This window comes from Telopea speciosissima, chromosome 9, assembly GCF_018873765.1.
Source record: "Telopea speciosissima isolate NSW1024214 ecotype Mountain lineage chromosome 9, Tspe_v1, whole genome shotgun sequence".
NCBI classification, from domain to species: Eukaryota; Viridiplantae; Streptophyta; class Magnoliopsida; order Proteales; family Proteaceae; genus Telopea; species Telopea speciosissima.
This window is the reverse complement of record NC_057924.1, coordinates 1,566,802-1,586,498: the sequence shown is the minus strand read 5'-3', so window position 1 is coordinate 1,586,498 and position 19,697 is coordinate 1,566,802. Positions and strand designations below refer to the sequence as shown.

Genomic DNA, 19,697 nt, shown 5'->3' with positions numbered 1-19,697 from the left:
GTTCATTGGGAACCACTATCGTATATTGTATTTCAAAAGCCAGCCGTTGGATATTTGTTTGACATGTGTCAAACATCCCTAAGGAGAACCTCACGAACCGTATGGTGAGGGAACCTTAGAGGAAAAAATTCCCCCCTGCATGTGCTCATTGGCCTCGCACTAATGCAAGGGCCTTGCGACTAGACAAAGATCTCCTACCCTAATAATTAAAAGAAAAGTTTTTTTACGCAGCCGAGGCAGGTACACTGCTATTAGCTTAGACCGAATCTATCCTCATCTTCTCGTGAAATGATCTTTCTAACCTCCATTAATGTACAATACCTTTTATCTCACTCTATTGTTTTGCTCCCCTATGCCCCGCCTGGGCCTTCTCCCATAGTGGCTTAGAAGAATCCATCAATAAGGAATTAAGGACAGCAGGGTCATTTCATGTGGAGAGAGAGAGACCGGCGGCTTGGAGTACCATATTCGCTAGAAATAAATATCTTACATATACATTCCCAAAAGCCAAACAGGGTCTTCGAATTTGCTCTTACCTCTCCGTTTCTCCGACAAAAAACCCTAGAGAAGAGCCACTGAGTACAGCGGATATCGTCGGTTCGTGCTTTCGCTGGAGAAATCGTTAGTGGTAACTGCATCTCCGGTCGCCCTCAGGTAAGTCTCTCTCTTCCTTTTTTCTCTTTCTCTTTTTCTTTCTATGATATGATATTTGAAATCTTGATTCTTCTTCAGATTCATCAACTCGTCGTGGAGATCTTCGGCTAGCGTCACCGGTCCATCAATCAGTGTAAGTCTCATTTTCCCTCTGTAATTTCTGAACCCATAATTGCCGGTAGATTGGAAATCTTTATTCTTCTTCATATTCATGCCAAATTCCAAACGATTGTTTTCTTTTTCTTTTGACTTGTGTTTGTGACTGGTAGAGTGGACCGAGTTAATCCACAACTCTGTAGGAATCGTAACTTAGCTTACCAATAGCATCCTTGCACATCGCAGTTACCTGTTCCAATCTATAATTATTAGAGAAGAGCCACGCTTGTACATCAAATGAATTTTGGAATTGAAACAGTAATATATGCATAATGTTTCTAGACTCCATAAAACTAACCAATTGGAATTGTCTGCACTTGCTCTATTTTTCTCTCGCTTTTCGAATCAACAATTGGGTCGTTTTCTTTTTGCGTAATGATTGGGTTTAGGTATTGAATCATCAACCAACCAGAATCCATTTTGGTCTCGTTATCAAGTTTGTTTTAAGGGGAGCTTTAAATGACAGTATGCCTGGTGTTTGCCGGTCCCTTTCCTATTGAGTAAGCATAGTGCTGGGACCGCGGGACAACCCCACCTCAGCCATCATACCGTGGACAACCCCACCCCCAGCCATGATCCATCGCATAAATAAAAGCCAGGTGACTTGGAAACAAGTTGAGTAACTTTCTACGAAAAAGAATTTTCCGGTGAAGGATCCAAATTTCATGATGAAACCACAGAAACTTTATCTAATCAGGGAGTTGATTTGCAGCTGAGGATTCAAGGGTATATACTTCAGCTTATGATGACAACCTGTCCTTGTAATTTGTGTTCTCTTTCTCATGTATGACTTTCTGAATTCAAAATTATGTTCATCTTGTTTTATACATTCTGTTTATGTGGAATTTTATGTATTTCATGGATTCTAACTTGGGGCATGTATGACGGGGTAAAATCTTTAGCTGTTGTTTGTGTTTATTTCAGTTGGGGATTTCCTTTTGATATATTTATATTTTATATGCTACTATTCTGTTTGTTGAGTGATGTACATGTGTTTTGCATGAATATATGCCTGTATCTTTGTTCCCGTATTTTAAAGAGGGACTGTATTAAATACGTACCATATTATTTCCGTGCGTGTTTTTTGCACTGAAGTAGTAGTATTGAAGTATAGGTCTGTTTAACACCCATACGTAGCCATACCCTTTTTTTCACTGGTCATTTTTATAGGCGACGATCATGTTGCATATGCACTTGGTGCTAGTTTTTTACTTCTTTCTAATTTCTGTTTTGAACACTTTTTGCTTTCAGGGGATAGCAAAAAGAAATGACTACAGCAGCACGACCCACATGGGCACCTGCAAAAGGTGGTCACGAACAAGGTGGTACTCGGATTTTTGGCCCCTCTCAGAAATATTCTTCGAGAGATATTGCATCTCACACAACTCTCAAGCCCAGGTAGAGTTCAGTAACACACTGATGTCGTTGTTAATTCATTAACTGTAATGAGAATTCTATTTTCCATATTTTTTAGAGATGGCTTTGCTGTCTATGTACTTTACCACATTTCTCTCCTGGGATACTTTCATTGCTTCTGGTTCTATGGTTAATTTATATTTATGTTTGTTTTAAGTGAACCCTTTACAAGGATTAAAATTTTTTGGTATTTGATCCTATATAAGTGATGCGGATCACATTTGAAGTGATTTTAGTTGGTGGGTTATGCAACTGAAGGCTCAAGGACTGTGGAGTTAAAGTTCTTGGTGTTGAGGGTATTAAATTAAGTTATATAAGGATTGGGGTAAGGCATGTTAGAATCATTTGCGGGGAAAAAATAAATGATCAAGGACTGATGGTATGTTTCATAAACAGGAGCTATAACTCAGTCCTAGGGTGGTGTTCAAGGGCCATTAAACAATCCAGAATCAACCCAACATGGTTATAGGTTGGAACCAGTTGCTTTCAAGAGGTTTCGGGACAAAGAAACTATCTCAACACAACTCAAGTCAGAGGATGGAACCAATTAGAGAACCTTTAGATCCAAGTAAATGTTGATTTGACAGTGACGACCTAAATGAACCAGTAGTGTTAGCTCCACAATCTTTTCTTGATTAGAGTTATAATGGTCAGACAATAACTCAGGCAGCTTAAAAGGAGTAGTTGGTTGTATATAAAATGATATTTTACTTCCGTATGAATCAACTTGACTGAGAAGTCAGTTGGCCATTCGAAGTATTTGTGGAGAAATGTATACAAGATCTGTATTCATAGACTTCTTTATGTTGAGAAACTTTTATTCTCACGTCAACTTCAACTTTAACTTCCGAAGTGGAGAACTCCTACTTTTAAATTATTTAACTTGCTTACCGGGACTGATGCAGTTAGACCGTTGGTTTAAATAGAAATTCTTTGTAATTTTTTTTATTTATTAATGTCATTAGAATCGTAGGAAGGTAAGAGTCCAAATTTATTTAAACTTGTCTTCTGTTTTGGATTAGATAGAGTTAGAGTTTAGTTATGATTTCAGTTTCAAAATAGGAATAGGATTTCTTTTCTTTTAAAAGGGCATTTACTCCCATTGATTGAATAGAGCGATTTAGAATGAAAAGTTTTGAATTAAAACTGATGGCTGCCATGATCTGCGCTTACCTTTTCCCTCCTCTGATCTGTTCATCTTCTTTCTCCTTTCCAAGGTCTCTTTTTTTCCGAGTGTCTTCACCCTTTTACTCACGGTACCCTGTTCAGCGGTACTGTCAAACCTCTGTAAAAATCGATTGAACTTCCCTCTGTTCAATCTCAAGTGTGGGGTTCATACTTACCTACTAGAAGCGACTTCAATTCCAAGAGCTCACGTCCTAAAGCCCTTGTTGAGGATAGAATCAGATCTGGTTTCTCCACCGGAATTATCTTCACTGTCAGCCTCTGATTTCAGATCTCACCAATCAATTGCAAGCAGAATTTTGAGGTTATTTCTTGTTGGGATCAGCAGACCTTGGCACTGTAATTTTGTTCCAGAATTTGCAAGGAGAATCGTCTTTATATGAGGGAGTTTCTTCTGCTGGAAAGAATTCAGTAAACCACCTCTCTTTCTATTGTGTTATTGCAAGTTGAGGAAGACATAAGTGTTTAAAATTGCAAGTAAGGACACCTCATATTATTTACACAAAACCCCCATGTTCTCTGATGCTATGCTGTTTATCCTCATTTTAAGTGTTTCAATTCCAAGAATACCCCTTCCTTTAATCTTCTTATCTGTTATGCCCTTATTTTTTCCTTTAATTCCTAGATTACCCTTATTCTTTAATGGTAATTTCAATTCTGTCCTCTCTTTTAGTTTAACTTATTACCTTTTGAGTTCCTCTTTAATTATGATACTGCCATTCCATTATAAATTTCAGTTATTTACCATTCTGCCATTGCTCTTGTGAGACTTCAAATATTTACTGTTTTGCCACTTGTACTTATGATTTGAGTCCTCTTACACTTGGGTGGGGCCCGTAAGCGATCCGAGCTAGGTTTTCAAACCCCGGATCCGCATCAAATTGGTATTAGAGCCGAATTTCTGGCAGAACCATGGCAGGTGGTCACATCACCAACATCGAGTTGCACAAGTTATATCAGGAATTGGCTGAGAGTCGACAAAAGAGTGAGGCCAGACTTGAGAAGAATGAAGTTAAACTTGACAAATTTTTGGAAGGCTATGTTTATTCCAACTTTTATTGCGTGAGAAAATGATTCTGAGAGTCGTAAAACTCCAGATTCAATTTTCGTAATTCCTTTCGGTGCTTGACTTTTACCTTAGCAGCAAATTGATGATAACCCAATATAGCTTGGGATCTTGAGGTGTCCCATTGTAAAGGTGCTCGACTAAGCTTCCAAATGATAATAAAATAATGTTTAATGTGGTTTTTGATCTACAATAGATAGCCTGTGGGATGAATGATGAAATTAGCCCATATAATGGCTCATATTTAGAAAAAAAAAATTCTCTTATTTAACTCCCAACATGCATGACCTCTCTGGAGTTGAATATTGATTTTCGTTTTTTGTCCCCCAAGGAAGAAACAAGGGTAGTTTGAAGTGTGGGATGCTCATGCATCAATACCTGCTGGTTGAGAAAAATACTGACTTGAGTTGTGAAGTACTGTAGCACCACACTGTCAACACAAACCTTCATTGCTTGATAGACTTAAACTCCCTTGGAACTGGGAGACTAGTATAGTTGTAATACCCTGAAAATTTTTGGAAACCTATTGGAGGTACATGCTAAGGTAAAACGATTTGACTTATATTGTGAGGTGTATGTATGCGATATTAGATGATTCATGATTTATTTTGGTTCACACTCCGGTTCCTTTTCGCTAAGACTATTGATCTTGTGGACCGTTAATGAACTAAACTTCTGGGCGGATTTGGCGGCGTTACAATAGTTGAGCCTCTTTTTCCTCTTAAGGATTTGCCAATAGCTCTAATTTTTGGTTCTCCAATTTGGAGTTTCATCTTCTGTCTGGAATCCTTCCCTATGAAAGTTTCTTGTAGAAATTGCCTCTTTGATGATCTTTGAAACTCCGACAAGAAGTTGATTCAAGGTGTGATCTTGACAAGATGGTCACAGTTGTTGTAGACATCTTTTACATTTCTGGATTTGCATTTGAATAGCATAGGAGGTGCTTGTCATTTTAAATTCATTGAAGAAAAAATTGGATCATTTGATGTAAATTTAACTGAGACCTAGTTGATTTAGGACATCCAAGAAAACCCTAATCCTTGAGGGTTCTGCGACTTTCAGCAGCAACTGAGATCCAATAAAAGCTTATCAGATGTAAGAAATGGAAAATCTCAAACCGACCAACACTTCATACCACTACAGTGGACTTGAATACTGACAAATCATTTCAAGCCCCACTAAGATTGGCAAACTCTAGCGGGTAAAATATCCAAGTTGATCAAGTTTTGTGCACTTTCAGTTTTACCAACCTTGCTTAGAAATTCACTGACAAATCAACTAGGGCCCCCTAAATTCTGAAATTCTAGGGTATGGTAGAAGAACCCCCCCTCCCCCCTAGCTTCTTCGTAGCCTCAGTGGTTTGTTGATAATGTTTGCTACCATGAGGTTGAAGGTTCAAGGCTTGGTGCTGGAATGTCACAAAGAGGACCCTGCTGGAATGTCACAAAGAGGACCCCCCCTCCCCCAAAAAAAATATAAGAAGTAAAACAACCCTAGCACCTCATCCTTGAGTTGGTTTTGCAATCTCTGATTCTCCTGTGCTTCTACTGCAATTTCACTACCAGAATACGGTTCTCACAAGTTGTCCATATGCTTGGGCCAACCTGGAGATCACTTAGCACCGTGCCAAGGCCACATGCATTGCCCTAGTAGCCAAAATGGCCCTGTAAAAAGCAATACCAAACAAATATGATCGTAACAGTACCCCTCTTGTCTCGAGGGAATACCTTATAATAAATTAATAACATTTTATACATGTATTTACGATGCTGAATCCTTGTTAATCATTGGCTTCGTTATCAACTCTGAAATGTGAATACAATTTCTTGTTTGTGGTCCATGTTCTTGTCAATGGTTGAGGCTGTATCTTTTCTTTACAGGAAAGAAGGGCAGAATACCCAAGATGAATTGCAGAAACGGAACCTTCGGGAGGAGCTAGAAGACAGTGAGCGGAGGCATTTTGCCTCAAAAGGTAATGCCTTTATTGATAAAGACAATAATTTGTACTAGATTCTTCATATTATTCTCTTTCTTTCCATACTACCATTGAATTTATTATTGGCTATTATATGATTGTCCTTTATGACTTTATGATATGTGACATTCACATAATTTTTATTGATTTCAATCCTGAATTTTGTTTGGTTGCAGAGGACAGAGACCGGAGGAAGGGAGGTCACCTTCTCTTGGAAGGTGAAATGCTTGTTTCTCTTGTAAATGAGCTTTGTTTAAATATTACTGTCAACTAATTTTCATGTTCAATTGTAGGAACAAAGAGAGATGCTGAAGATCGCATTGTTCCACGCAGCGTGGATGCTGATGATTCAGATGTTGATGTTAAGAGTGATGATGGAAGGTTGTTCCTTTTTACTCGCATCTAAATGTCAACATATTAATGCTTATACCAAGTCACGGAATCTTAAGCATGCCAGTTCATTTAATAGTCATTGCTTGTTCATGGGTCAATACGTGGCCTGTTAAACAAGAGAAGGTGTCTTCATAAGTACATGTGGTATATAGGTTTACCGGAATACCCTAGTCAGGAACAGTCCTGAGTTTTGACCCACCCCAACATTTTTCTTCACATGTAAACCAACTGGGCAAGTGGATCCAAAAGTATAGAAATCTGGGGATTATACAGTTTGAGAATGATGCATTACTTGCTTTTAAGAATTTGCCCTGTGCATTCCCAAAAATGTATGATTCATTGCCTGGATATTACTTTTTTTTTTTTGGTTGGGGGGGGGGGGTTGTTAATTCATAAATTAATCAATAGATTTGTTTTTAATCACTGAAATTGTGTCTATTATGTTTCCAGTGATGACGACGATGATGACGATGAAGATGACACTGAAGCTCTTCTGGCCGAGCTTGAACGAATAAAGAAAGAGCGAGCTGAGGAGAATCTTCGGAAGGTTAATTTTCTTACCATTAGGAACCACTTCTTGATGTGCATCTCTATTAAGCATATTATGTCGGGTTCTCTCATGTACTTATCTGGGGTTTCAATCGAATCAAGCAGGTACTCTGCTAAAGTTGGCCATTTGAATACTCTTAACCGGTTCTGGACTATAAATCCTTTTTGGTTTTTTGTGGGTGGGTTGGGGGGGGGGGGGGTTTGTTTTCTAATTCATGGTGAAAGCAATATACCATGTCCTGGCATGCACACTATTGGGGTTTAGTGTATTGCTTTTGACGTAAAAATTGACAAACTGTTTTATGTGTTTTTTTTGTAGGAACGGCAAAAGCAGGAAGAGGATTTGAAAGTCAAAGAAGCAGAACTACTCCGTGGAAACCCTCTACTTAACAATCCAACTTCCTTCAATGTCAAACGAAGGTACAGTTGCCTGATTGCCTCAATACAAATACCGTCTAAGTTTATTTCGCAATTGAGAGAAATATTGATCTCTGTCCTTGACACCATTATTTCAATGTATCCATTCGGTGCAGGTGGGATGATGATGTAGTTTTTAAGAACCAAAGTCGCGGTGAAACCAAAACTCCGAAGCGTTTCATCAATGATACTATTAGAAATGATTTCCACAGGAAATTTCTTCAGAAATACATGAAGTGATCCTAATGTTCGAGTTGATGAATCGAGAGTAGATCTCTAGTAAATCTGAAGTATTCTTCTCTGGGATTTCAACATTGTATGTAGATGTGATTACTGAATATTATAGAACAGATGTAACTGTGAGATTTGTCTGATTTGATATTCTGGGTGAAACTAATTTACTTGCATCTCTAAATGTAGGCCATCGCCGTCGCTAGTTTGACCATCTCGCTTCCTACAAAATGAAAAAATTCCCCCAATCAATGCCTTTGCACATCTCCTCACTGGCAAGGCGGGGTTGGGCACGCGACTGGGCGGAGTTCTTCTTCCATATTTTTAATTTTTTAAAATAACATAAAATGTAGGGAAAAAAGAATATATGCTGCCAGAGTGCAGATTCCAATATGGGTCCTCTAACATAATAAGCTCTAGGATCTACATCTGATGTTCTCTCTCATATTTTGACCATATGGGATCGTATTGGATCTTATGTGGATGGAATTTTTATCTGCTGTTGCAATTGGAGCGCTGCTGTGCGCATTGTGCGGCGTAGCAGCAGTCATGTGTGCATAGTAAGCCCCATTGTGCATATATGGCCGCTGCTGTACCGCACGATGTGTACAGCAGCGGATAAAGGTCCATTTGTAAGATAGAAGGTGTCAACTTGATTAGTTGGCGAGGTCACTAGCTAGTAGTTACAATCATCTAGGATCAAATCCAGCTTCAACTCCTAAATTCACTTGGACCAAGTATATTTTGTTGGCTGGTCGGTCAAAGAAATTGTTATGTGCTAATGAGTTATGAAGAATATGGTTCAAATTTTGTAGACTGGTAAATCTCTGCATCCTTTGCTCGAATATTAAGTTTCATCATACATTGACAGTCCAAAAGTTACAAAATATAATATATCTTAAAAATACAAGACTTGGGTATAATAATAATCACAATAAGCCTAGGTGTGCATGGACTTACATGGGAATGTATATAAACGGGAAGTATATGATTGACTTTGAGTGTGAAATGACCTATTTAAACCATCCACTATGTATCAACAGTTGGAATTGCAATATCACTTTGCCTTTGGCTGAAGTAGGTGGACCATGAAGATAAACTTATATACAATTTACCATGACATGGTGAAGCACTTCCTATTCCACTGAGAGGGATCTATGAACAAGTGGCACAAAGGAGGGCATAGAGATCATTTCATGCTGTATCATTTCGTTATTAATGGTGATTTTTTACATCCATTTCATTTTTTTTTATGGAATAGTCAATATGGTCAATCCATATCGGTATTAGTATCGACAACAACCAATACCAACATTGATACCATGAACTAAATCCTTGAGAGAGGCTGCTAGCGTACCCTATCACTTACTGACAAGTGGCATAAGGGACACACCAATGAGGTGTGATAGAGTAGTTTCATACATAGGGAGGCAATGAGAGAGAGAGAGAGAGGATGCTAGCGTACCTTCACCCAACGGTTTAGGGAACCTTTTCCCTGTGTATATAGGTGTGGGTTCCCTACTATGCATGAGAAGAGAGGGTGTGATGTCTATGGCATCCATGAGTGGTATGTGAAAACACGTGTACACAAAAACTGTATATTGGCTTTATGCATTTTTTTTTTCATATATAGGGAAAAGGTTCTCTAAGCAACATGTCTGTAGAATGGGGACCATTGTACTAAATAAATGGTAGAGATTTCATATCACGTCAGACCTTTACACCAATAGTAGGGCAGGGTGACGAATTGTCCAATTCGAGAAAGATATTTATTAAAGAAAGAGATTCTGAGACCCATGAGCAAGAGGTGAGAGGGCGTATGCAAGAATCTGCATTGGATCGTGCACGTCTTTTTTTTTGGGGATCAATGCATAGTTGGAAAACTCGATTTTTTGACTCAACAGAATAATCATAGTCTAGTCCTTGGTTTCGAATAATTCGTACCCAAACCTGTGTATCTCATGCACCTTATTTGAATGAAATTTTATTGCCAAAAAATTATCACCCAACACCAATTTTCCATTATACCTTCCACAACATATGCTTTTCTTCTTACCGATGCTAATAACATCAACATGAACTAATTTCAGTGCCTCAATCTAGGAATATCAATTCTCCTCCAATGATTCGAGCTATTGTGGAAGATATCCAACCTTCAAGTATGCTTTGAGTCTTGTATTTTTTTGTTTATTCCAACATCTTCAAGTGGGTTTTGTCCATTACGAGTAGGACAATTTGGCCTTTATTCGATCAATCTAGAGAAATCTAAAGAAGTGTTACTCGTTTTTTTTGAATAAATTTTTTTAATCCTGAAAAAAAAAACATCTAGAAGACATTTTTTTTTTTTTTGATAAAAACGTGAAAAGACATAACTATTAGTCAAATTGGACCACTCTCTCTATACTGTTATCCAATATCCATCCATTCACCAAACGCCACGTATACATATGAGAACAAAATAAATAATTGAGTGAGAATATTACTAATTTGATTAATCAAAGTAAAGCATAGCTCCCCCACCACAATGCAAGAGAATTGCAGATATCCACATTTTCTTCTCCTTCGTCTTCCCCCTCGTGGACCAAACCTCGTCTTCTCCCCTGGTTCTACGCTTGCTGAAGTGTTGAAACCTGTAACAGGAAACCCTTCTCTCTCCTTGTTCCTCTTGAGAATTTGGACTTTGGAGTGAGGGTCGCCTTTGCTTGATCACTTGATCGATTGGCTTTAATTAATGGAGCTGGTCCCTTATTCCGATCCAAACTCTAATCCAACCGATGCGTCCAATCTTCCCTGGCAAGACATGTTTCGATCTGCTTCCGTTCGTAAACCCGACCCTACCCCTTCTTCTCAATCCCTACCTGATTCCGACTCACAGAAGAAGAAGAAGAAGCCCAACATGGCATCATCCACCACCAACCTCGATGATTCCGATCAGAAATACCTTTCCGGTGATCCTCAGGTCAGACTCGCTCTCTACATCGCCATGGCCCATGCTGGCATGGCTTTCTCCGCCTTCTTGCTCTACGGCGTCTGCATGTTGCTCGAGGAATATCTGCGCCCCCTTCAATGGGCCGTCATCTGTTCCATTCCTCTCAGAGGTATTCAGGGTACCCTCGTCGATTTTTGGTCTGAACCCTTGAAATCAGGCCTCACGGAAACTGTTCTCGCCGTTCCCGTTGCCGTTTTTAGGGGGTTCGTTAGTACTCTTGTTGATATTCGCAACGCTTGTTTCCGGATCGTTCTCCGCCGCCGTGGTGAAGAAGCGGAGATTCCAGCAAAGACAAGGAATCGGTTCTCCAAGCTTGTACGATGGCTCGTCTCTTTTGGAGTCTTCCTGATTGCTTATGAGCAGATTGGTGGTTTTGGGTCTCTTGCGCTTCTGGTGTCAGGTTTCATGTTCACTTCTGCTGGTACTGTCGATTCCACCATGTCCGCCGTCTCTTCTCTGAAAACCAATAGCTTTCACCGGACCCGACTTAGCGCTTTCCTAACTCGTGGGATTCTCAATAGGTTGAAAACTATCGTGGCTGTTGGGTTGATTGTCGGCATGATCGTTGGCTTTCTTTCAGGTTCTATCTTTTTCTCTTATAAAATCGGAGTTGAGGGTAAGGATGCTGTAATATCTCTGAAATCGCATCTGGAGGAGAGCAATTATGCAGAGAGGATTGGCGTTAAGAAATGGATGGATGAGAATGATGTCCCTGGAATGATGGATAACTACACAACCAAGATGTATGAAGCTGTGTCTCAACAAATCGATAGTCTGGCCTTGCAGTATAACTTGACAGAGTTTGTTGGTGGGTTTAAGCATTTCGTTATACCCCAAAAGGTTGATCCCTCAGAGCCTTCCACGGCTTTGATGAATCCTTCCCCCATTGCTCAGAAGCTAGTGAGTCTGAGAAAGCGGATTTCAAACAGAGAATGGGGACTGATTTATACAGAGCTCGACGAACTTTTCAGGGAATTACTTATTACTAGGGAGGATTTGGTCGAGAAGTCTAAAGCTTTTGCTTTCCAAGGGATCGATGTGCTCAAACGTGTCTTTGCCAGTAGTAAATCTCTTTTAGGTGGAAGTGCAAGCCTCATGTTCTCCATTGGTAACTCCATCATATCTGGTGCAGTAGGTCTTCTCAACTTTGTGTCTCAGTCCATGGTTTTCTTTTGGGTATTGTATTATCTCATCACATCGGAGTCTGGTGGGGTAACAGAACAAGTAATGGGTATGCTTCCAATTTCGAGGTCTACTAGAATTCGATGCGTGGAAGTCCTCAACAATGCTATTTCAGGTGTTCTTTTAGCTACTGCAAAAATCGCTTTCTATCAGGGTTGCTTCACGTGGCTCTTATTTAGATTCTACTCCATACATTTCTTGTACATGTCAACTGGTCTTGCCTTCATTAGTCCTCTGCTGCCAATCTTGCCTCCTTGGCTTTCAACTATCCCTGCGGCTGCACAGTTGGTGATGGAAGGTAGATACATAATGGCCATCACATTGTCCCTGATTCACCTTGCTCTCATGGATTATGGAGCAACCGTAATTCAGGAGGATATACCTGGTTACAGTGCATACCTTACTGGCCTTAGCATTATTGGTGGAATTGCTTTAAGCCCATCTGCACTGGAGGTAATAATCTTCTTCCTCATGCTTCAATTTCTCAGTTCACAATGGTTCATCTTGCTTAGTATGCTGTTACTGGTATCCTGAATTTCTCATTTGAGTGAGCTTTGTTCAAATTTTACATGCCCTCTAAACACTAATCTAATCAATAGTTAGTAGGTTATTCCTTTCCAGGATTGTATGTACATGGAAATGCATGTGTCGTCTACTTTTGGTTAATAGACACAGAAATTGGAGTGCAGGCACCAATAATAGGAGAGATAGGGCTAAGCTTTCCTTCACTTGTGGTTGTGGAGAAGAGAAATCTCTTCCCCATTCATGATATGACCCTCTCTGCGAAAGCAGGGGTAAGGCTGCGTACACTATGACCCTCCCCAGACCCCGCAGTTGCGGGAGCCTCGTGCATTGGGTACACCCTTTTTTATTGGTGATATGGCCATGTGATTGTACTCTTGGGTCATCATTACACTCCCACCAATATTGATGAAGTCGAAGTTACCCTTCCCTAATTGATGGAAGGGGATGTAGGGATTCCTTCTTCTCCATAGGTACAGAGAAACTCGGTCCTGGGAGATAATTGAAAGCTAAAAACTTGAGGGTACACTTCATAAGCAGCTTCTTGTATATGTAGCCAGAAAAGCATTAAGGCCCATCTTTTCCGAACAATGAAAATACTTGCCTGCTTTCCTGCTTCTAATATAATTATGCTTTACATGGAAGGCTACCCATTTGAAGAATTAGAAAAAGGAATTCAACCATTTTGTTTGCATATAGTTCATCCATTCTCCTATAATATGACTAGTAGTCTTGAAAACCGCTGTTGTGGAACACACATAAAATTACTCTTTTCAATTGCGCCCTGTATTGTAGCTCTGTTTATTTAATTGCAGTGGTAGTAATTTAGTATAGGGAGCTGTATTAATGTGTCAACCACAAAGTCGCCTTTATACATTGTTATCTTGTGTCTCAAATCTGATACAGTTTATCAGGTATTAAACCACCATTCTAATCAAGAAAGAGTAGCTTTGTAGTCCAATGTTTAGGATAAATAATATAACTACTAGATTCGTTGGTATGTGTTTACGACACCCCCCCCCCCCCCAAAAAAAAAAATAAAATAAAATAAAATAATAATAATAAAAAAATAAATAAATAAATAAAGAAGAGGGTAAAATACTAGGGTTACTCTTCAATAATGGTCTGCAATGCAGCCTCTATATATTTCATTGCAAGTGTGTTTCTTTGCTGGAAATGGTATTATGGTGTAACGAACCTTTTAAATCCATTCTTCTTCCCCATAAAGTTGATCAAGTACCACCATTCACATCATGGAACCATAAGTGAAACCAATCATAGAAGTTACTCTTCCAAAATGGGCCTGCAACATGTTTTTTTTTTTTTTTTGTTTAAATACAATTGTGTTCCTTGCAAAGGTACTTTGAGGAACTTTCTTGATTATGCACCAACCATGAGCACAATTTTGTTTAACCAAGGAGAGTAATTTTCTTCCTCGTACAGATTACCTAGTCCATTGATGTTCTGTGGAATCAGTTATTGAAATTTATTGGTAACTAACTTGTGTTATTTGATTCAAATGGTGTAACTGATGTTGGTATTGGGTCTTCTATACTGTTCCACAGGGTGCCATTTTGGGTCCATTAATAACAACAGTTGTGATTGCTCTAAAAGATTTATATGCAGAATTTGTTCTGACAGAATCCAAGGAAAATGCAGAGTAGGCATTCCTTATGTAGATATGGGCTGTTGATCCCAGTTCTAATGCTTTTGGCCTCCTGACAAAGAGTAACTTGTTGATGTGAGGTTCTATACAGGAACTGATCTCATTGCCCTTTCCTGTACACCTAGGCATGTATTTATTCATTTTTTCTCATAATTAAATTTCCTATTAGTTTCAATTAGGATTTTTTTTGGGGGGTCATATTGCTGTAATTTTTGTTTGTGCTATACTGCTATAAACGAATTGTACATTTCCTTGTATTCATTGTTTAAATATATAAGCATCTTTCTGTACTTGGCCAGTTTGAGATATTCATATTGTAACTACTGTGATGTTTTCAAGAAGTTCAATTGTCCCATTCCTTAACAAATAGTTATTAATAGAGTAGCAGCTGGAATCAGTTGTGTTGAAGGACATAAAGTAGTTCCGTGAGATTCATATTTTGAAGCCATAAGCCTTGCCACTCGGTAGTTATTGACCAGGCATATTTCCACTTATGGATCAAGTCTTGGAGTTCGATTGTGCCAGGGAATAGGAGAGCTAACAAGGAAGTCATAAGTCTTGCCTCTTTCATCGCTTGGTTTTTATGGCTAGCCCGTAATGACCTCATTTTTAAGAAGAAAGTTTGGTCCCTGGATGAGGTGGTTACAGCAGCCACTCATGCTGAATTTACCCAAGTTTCTCTACGAACGAAGGCTCCTTCTCCCTCCTTGGTCCAAAGGCAGCAAAGTGTGGGATGGTGCCCCCCACCGGGTAGGTTCCACAAGCTGAACAGCGACGCCTCACTTAAGCCAGGTACATATTATGGAGGATTGGGATTTATCATAAGGGACGAACAAGGCTCGTGTACTCGTGCAGTCTCTATATCCGCTAAATTCCAGTCAATTCTGGTTGGGAAGGCCCTTGCGTTGCAGGCAGCCCTCCTTCATGCGCTCGATGAGTGTATCGACAGGGTCCAAGTGGAGTCGGACTGCATTGAGCTGGTCCTCCTCATCCAAAACCAGCAGAAGCCCAGCCCAAGTGTGGCAGAACTAGATATTCGCCAACTCGTGTCATACTTCGTGGAATACTTGATCTCACACACTTGTAGGGAGACTAACAGCACTGCTGACTCCTTAGCTCGGAAGGCCCTGTCTCTTACATGTGAGATTTTGTGGTCTATTTCCACTCTTTGGATTCAAGAGTTATGTACTTTGGACTCTTTGGCTGTAACAAGTTCTTCAGATCAATGAAATCGTTTTTACCTTAAAAAATAACTACCGTGTGGCATATCATATGCGGTCCAAATTTTGTGGATGGACTCCTAGATCTCCTAGACGCAAGTCAAAATTTGGCCCAATGGGAATTCTCCATATGATAAAACATAAACTTTGGAAATCTAAGGCCATGAGAGAGTCGATAGTATTTGTTAGTAACGTAGGTCTCCATGGACATAAATGCTTGCTAGTACATGGGAGGGTATTCGATTGAACAAGACTCGGAAATTTGACAAGTGGCTAGTCTAGATCATGATCTATCTATTCAATAGTTAGAATAACCATATATGGGGCTGCAAAAGGGTTGGGTTGGGCCGGGCCTTTTAAAACCTCAGCACAACCCTGAGTACCCTTAGATGAGCCCAAGCCTGGCCTGGTCCTGACTCAGGGCTAGAAAAATCCAACACTGATCCACTAGGCCACCCGTAGGGTCGGGCCAGGCTGACCCTGATTGGCCCTAACCATGAGGTGGAAGGGAGATGCATGGGTAGGCCAGGTTGGGAGGAAGAGGAAGAAGAAGAAATAAGAAGAAATAAGAAAGGCCAGGCTAGGAAGAAGAAGAAGACGGAAAAGAAAAGAAAAGATACAACATGAAGAAGAAGACAGTGTCGGGTTGGGTTGGGCCGGGCTCTACTTGATGCCTAAACTTTGGCCCGGCCTGACATTGACTCAGGGCTAGAAATTCCCAACCCTTACCCACCCTCCTCAAGGCCAATATATCTAGGGCTGTAAATGGATAGCCGAAAATCCGAATCCGATCCGAGTTCGAATCCGTTTAAGAGGTTCCGAATCCGAAATTTTGGTTTCTGAAAAATATCCGAATCCGTCCGAAAGCTAATCGGATTCGGAGTCGGATAATAATTAGATAATTTATTATCCGATTGTAAATTATGGTTTTTTAATATTTTTTATAAATAAATATCAATATTACTGTATTGCCTTTATTATGTATATTTTATAAGGTTATTTTCATAATATCATTCTTAAGTCTTAACCTAATTAGGGCTTCCTATTCTCTTGAATCCCTTTCTCCCTCTTTCACTCTCGATTCAAGTCTCAGAATTTCAACACTCAAGCGCTCAAGCTCTCAAGCTCTCAAGCTCTCAAGCTCTCAACGGCGCCGGCAACCTGCACTCAACCCTCAAGCTTCAAGGTTAGTCACTCACTCTTGATTTTCGGCTCTTAGCGGCAGTGGCGACGGCAACGGCAACGGCAATGGCATTCGCACAACCCCCTCGACTCTTGCTTTGGACTAATTAGGTATACGATTCTTCTTTTTCTTCCGTATCTCTCTCTTGGTTCTGTCTCTCGCAAGTATCTTTGGTTTGGTGTTGTGCTAGGCAATAAACTGAAGAATCCCATTTGGGGAAGATATACTGAAATTTATACTTTACAACTTTCCATTTTTGTGGGTTTGTTTTTGCAGTGATAGATGTTTACACTTTGATTCAGGCTCTCAGCTCTTGGTTTCATGTGTTTAGTTTGAGGCTTTGAACACTTTAAGCTCTTGTCTCATTCAATTTCTTTTGCTTGATTAAACCCCAAATGAGTTTGAAAATTGGACCCATCAGGTCTGCGAGCCTTGGAGTTGCATAATTGCATAGTAAGGTAGTTTACAGACGGCATGAATCCTTGAAAGGGATTGGATGAACTGGTCTCCAGAACCATCTAATTGGTCTCAACAGGTTTGAAAGGTCACATATTATGATTGGCATAATCTCTTACTTCATGAACATGGGCTGAAATTGGTTTGGACTTTGTGTGTACAAGTTTTTCCTTGCATTAACAACTTTGCCATTGTTCTTTGGTAAAGTGTTGGTCAGTCACACCATGGATTTCCACCCCTATCCATGACCTTTCTCAAAGATCTGCATAACTGGAATGGTTAGTGCAGAATCTTGTTCCCATGAACTTAGTAACATAAGGTGTTTACCCAATATTTGTTGCACATTTCAAGGATGATCATAAGGTTGACATGGACGGTGCGTACACCTTCAACCATCGATATGTCAATTCCAATCCTCATGAAGTTGAAAATGCTACATGGATGTTGACTGTAATAAGTCCTAAAATCTTTAGAATGTAATATGAGGTGAAGTTTAGATTAGTTGTGTACCCAATGTTAAATGTTCAGTTGCTACTAACTGTGCGGCTGCCAAATTGTGCCTTCAATTCAGACTACCTTAAGTTCTAACTCTAGGATTTGGTAACCCAAAATATTAATGCAATGTGGATTATTTTAACAATCCTAAGAGCTGTTTGAGTTTAAGTGGATGTAAAAACATGGATAACTATACATAAAAGATCAACTTGAAGGACAATTAATGTAAAAGATGGTTGTGTTTTAGGTAAAGCCCAATCCAAGAGGTGTCCTGTTGAATTAATTATTTGTTCATGCAGGTCACTCCATCTCCTTTGAAGTGTACCGACAAGTCCTACATGGGTCTTGGCCTTCATGGCTATACTTCATAGACCTCTCTTGGGAAGATTGCTTAATGGTCAATGAAGTCCTCTGTTGGTATACTCTGTTTTTCTTATCTTCTTTCCTTTGGTTTATGTTTTTAGATAATTTGTAATTCTATGGAAGGTTATAATATGATCAAATGTTTTCTCAATTCTCACTATTCTTTGATGCTGTCTTTTGGTTAATGTAAAGGAACTAATTAGGATAATTGGTATACAAGTATAGGGAATCTAATCTCCATTACAGATCTAAATGCAACTAGTATAAAATGGATTACAGATCTAATCTCACTTGATTAGCCCTGCCTAGACCTGACATTTGTCTTTTGCATTAACTATTGTAAATGCCATTTGTTTCATTTCATAAGCACAATTATCATTCTAATTTGTTCTATCATGTTGTCTCTTGCTGTGCATTATTATTTACATTTTCTTTTTCTCCAAGTCTTGGTCAATTGAGTGATAAGTTGATGTTAGTCTCTATTTAGATGGTTGCCCTTATCCGGAATTATAGTGGTCTCCCTCGAATAGCACTCATGTACATTTAATGAGATGATATCTTGCAATTAAGTTGTCCACATTTAGTAATTTATTCAACTTACCTCAAGTAGGCTTTGCTATTTGTTTATGTGCATTTTTTATTATTCTTGAGCCTTGTGAATTTTTGGAGTAATTGCTAATTGAAGCATAGGTACATGTTTAAATCCATGTGAGAGACATGAATTTCCTCTATAGATCCTCAGTACATCTTGTTTAATTTTTCTCTCTTCCCTCGATTGTTTTTAGGTTAAACAATCTTGATTCAAGATTGAGTTTTCGAAGACTTGAGCTAGGAGCAAGGATTGGAACTTGGAAGTGCCCAAAAAAGTGGGAGTGTGGGTTTCTCTAAGAGGTAGGCTACTTTCCTTATTAAATTTCTAAAAGTAGTTGTGGGTTAATATTGGTTTTGAAGATATATTTGGTTGAATATTTCGGTTTTAGAGTTTTAGTTTTGTAATTATGTTCTAATATGTGTATTTGTAGTAGATATTTGACAATGCTACTATTTTTTTTAAATTATTTGTTGATACTTGATAATTGTCTGAGGTGGACAATGATTCTTGCTTTGATATTTTACATTGGTGGAGAACCAATGGTCCCAAGTTTCCAATCCTTTCTAGAATGGCTCGTGATATCTTGGCAGTTCCAGCTTCATCAGTTGTGTCAGAATCTGCCTTTAGTATTGGAGGTAGATATATTACTGAATCTCGCTCATCGTTACTTTCGGAAGTGGTTGAAGCTTTAATTTGCTTGAGAGATTGGTTGCCATCAATTAAAGCTGGTAAGTATTTATAAAGTCAATAATTTTATCTCTTTTTTTTTTTTTGTGGAAATATAATTTTATCTCTTCTAATATTTATAATGTACATGGTATAAACTTATTGTTTTCTTACTATTTTGGGCAATTTTTGTTATATTTAATGGATAAGATTCCACTGTGGATGTATGAGCATGACTACCAAGGTGTTAGTTATTGGTGTTATTTCTACTACTGGTAAGTGGTAACCTTTGATCTTATTTATAGCAAGTAACTTATTGTG

General features: G+C 39.0%; 2 protein-coding genes across 4 annotated transcripts; both read left to right on the top strand.

Moving 5' to 3' along the window:
- Positions 1-725: 725 nt before the first annotated feature.
- LOC122640129 (protein CWC15 homolog) lies at positions 726-8,130 on the top strand. 3 transcript variants are annotated; one of them, XM_043833266.1, is made up of 10 exons: positions 726-787; positions 1,508-1,510; positions 2,062-2,208; positions 6,358-6,449; positions 6,629-6,670; positions 6,746-6,833; positions 7,296-7,392; positions 7,714-7,814; positions 7,928-8,058; positions 8,104-8,130. In XM_043833266.1, exons 3-9 carry the CDS (start codon positions 2,078-2,080, stop codon positions 8,049-8,051), a joined length of 675 nt encoding a protein of 224 aa, XP_043689201.1. In that variant the 5' UTR covers positions 726-787; positions 1,508-1,510; positions 2,062-2,077; the 3' UTR covers positions 8,052-8,058; positions 8,104-8,130. The 3 variants fall into 3 exon arrangements, with proteins under 3 accessions (XP_043689201.1, XP_043689200.1, XP_043689202.1); XM_043833265.1 differs by lacking the exon at positions 8,104-8,130 and having other exon boundaries at positions 7,928-8,102; XM_043833267.1 differs by lacking the exons at positions 1,508-1,510; positions 8,104-8,130 and having other exon boundaries at positions 7,928-8,102.
- Positions 8,131-10,671: 2,541 nt separating this feature from the next.
- LOC122640128 lies at positions 10,672-14,721 on the top strand. Its single transcript, XM_043833264.1, has 2 exons — positions 10,672-12,666; positions 14,301-14,721. Exons 1-2 carry the CDS (start codon positions 10,774-10,776, stop codon positions 14,397-14,399), a joined length of 1,992 nt encoding a protein of 663 aa, XP_043689199.1. The 5' UTR covers positions 10,672-10,773; the 3' UTR covers positions 14,400-14,721.
- Positions 14,722-19,697: the final 4,976 nt, after the last annotated feature.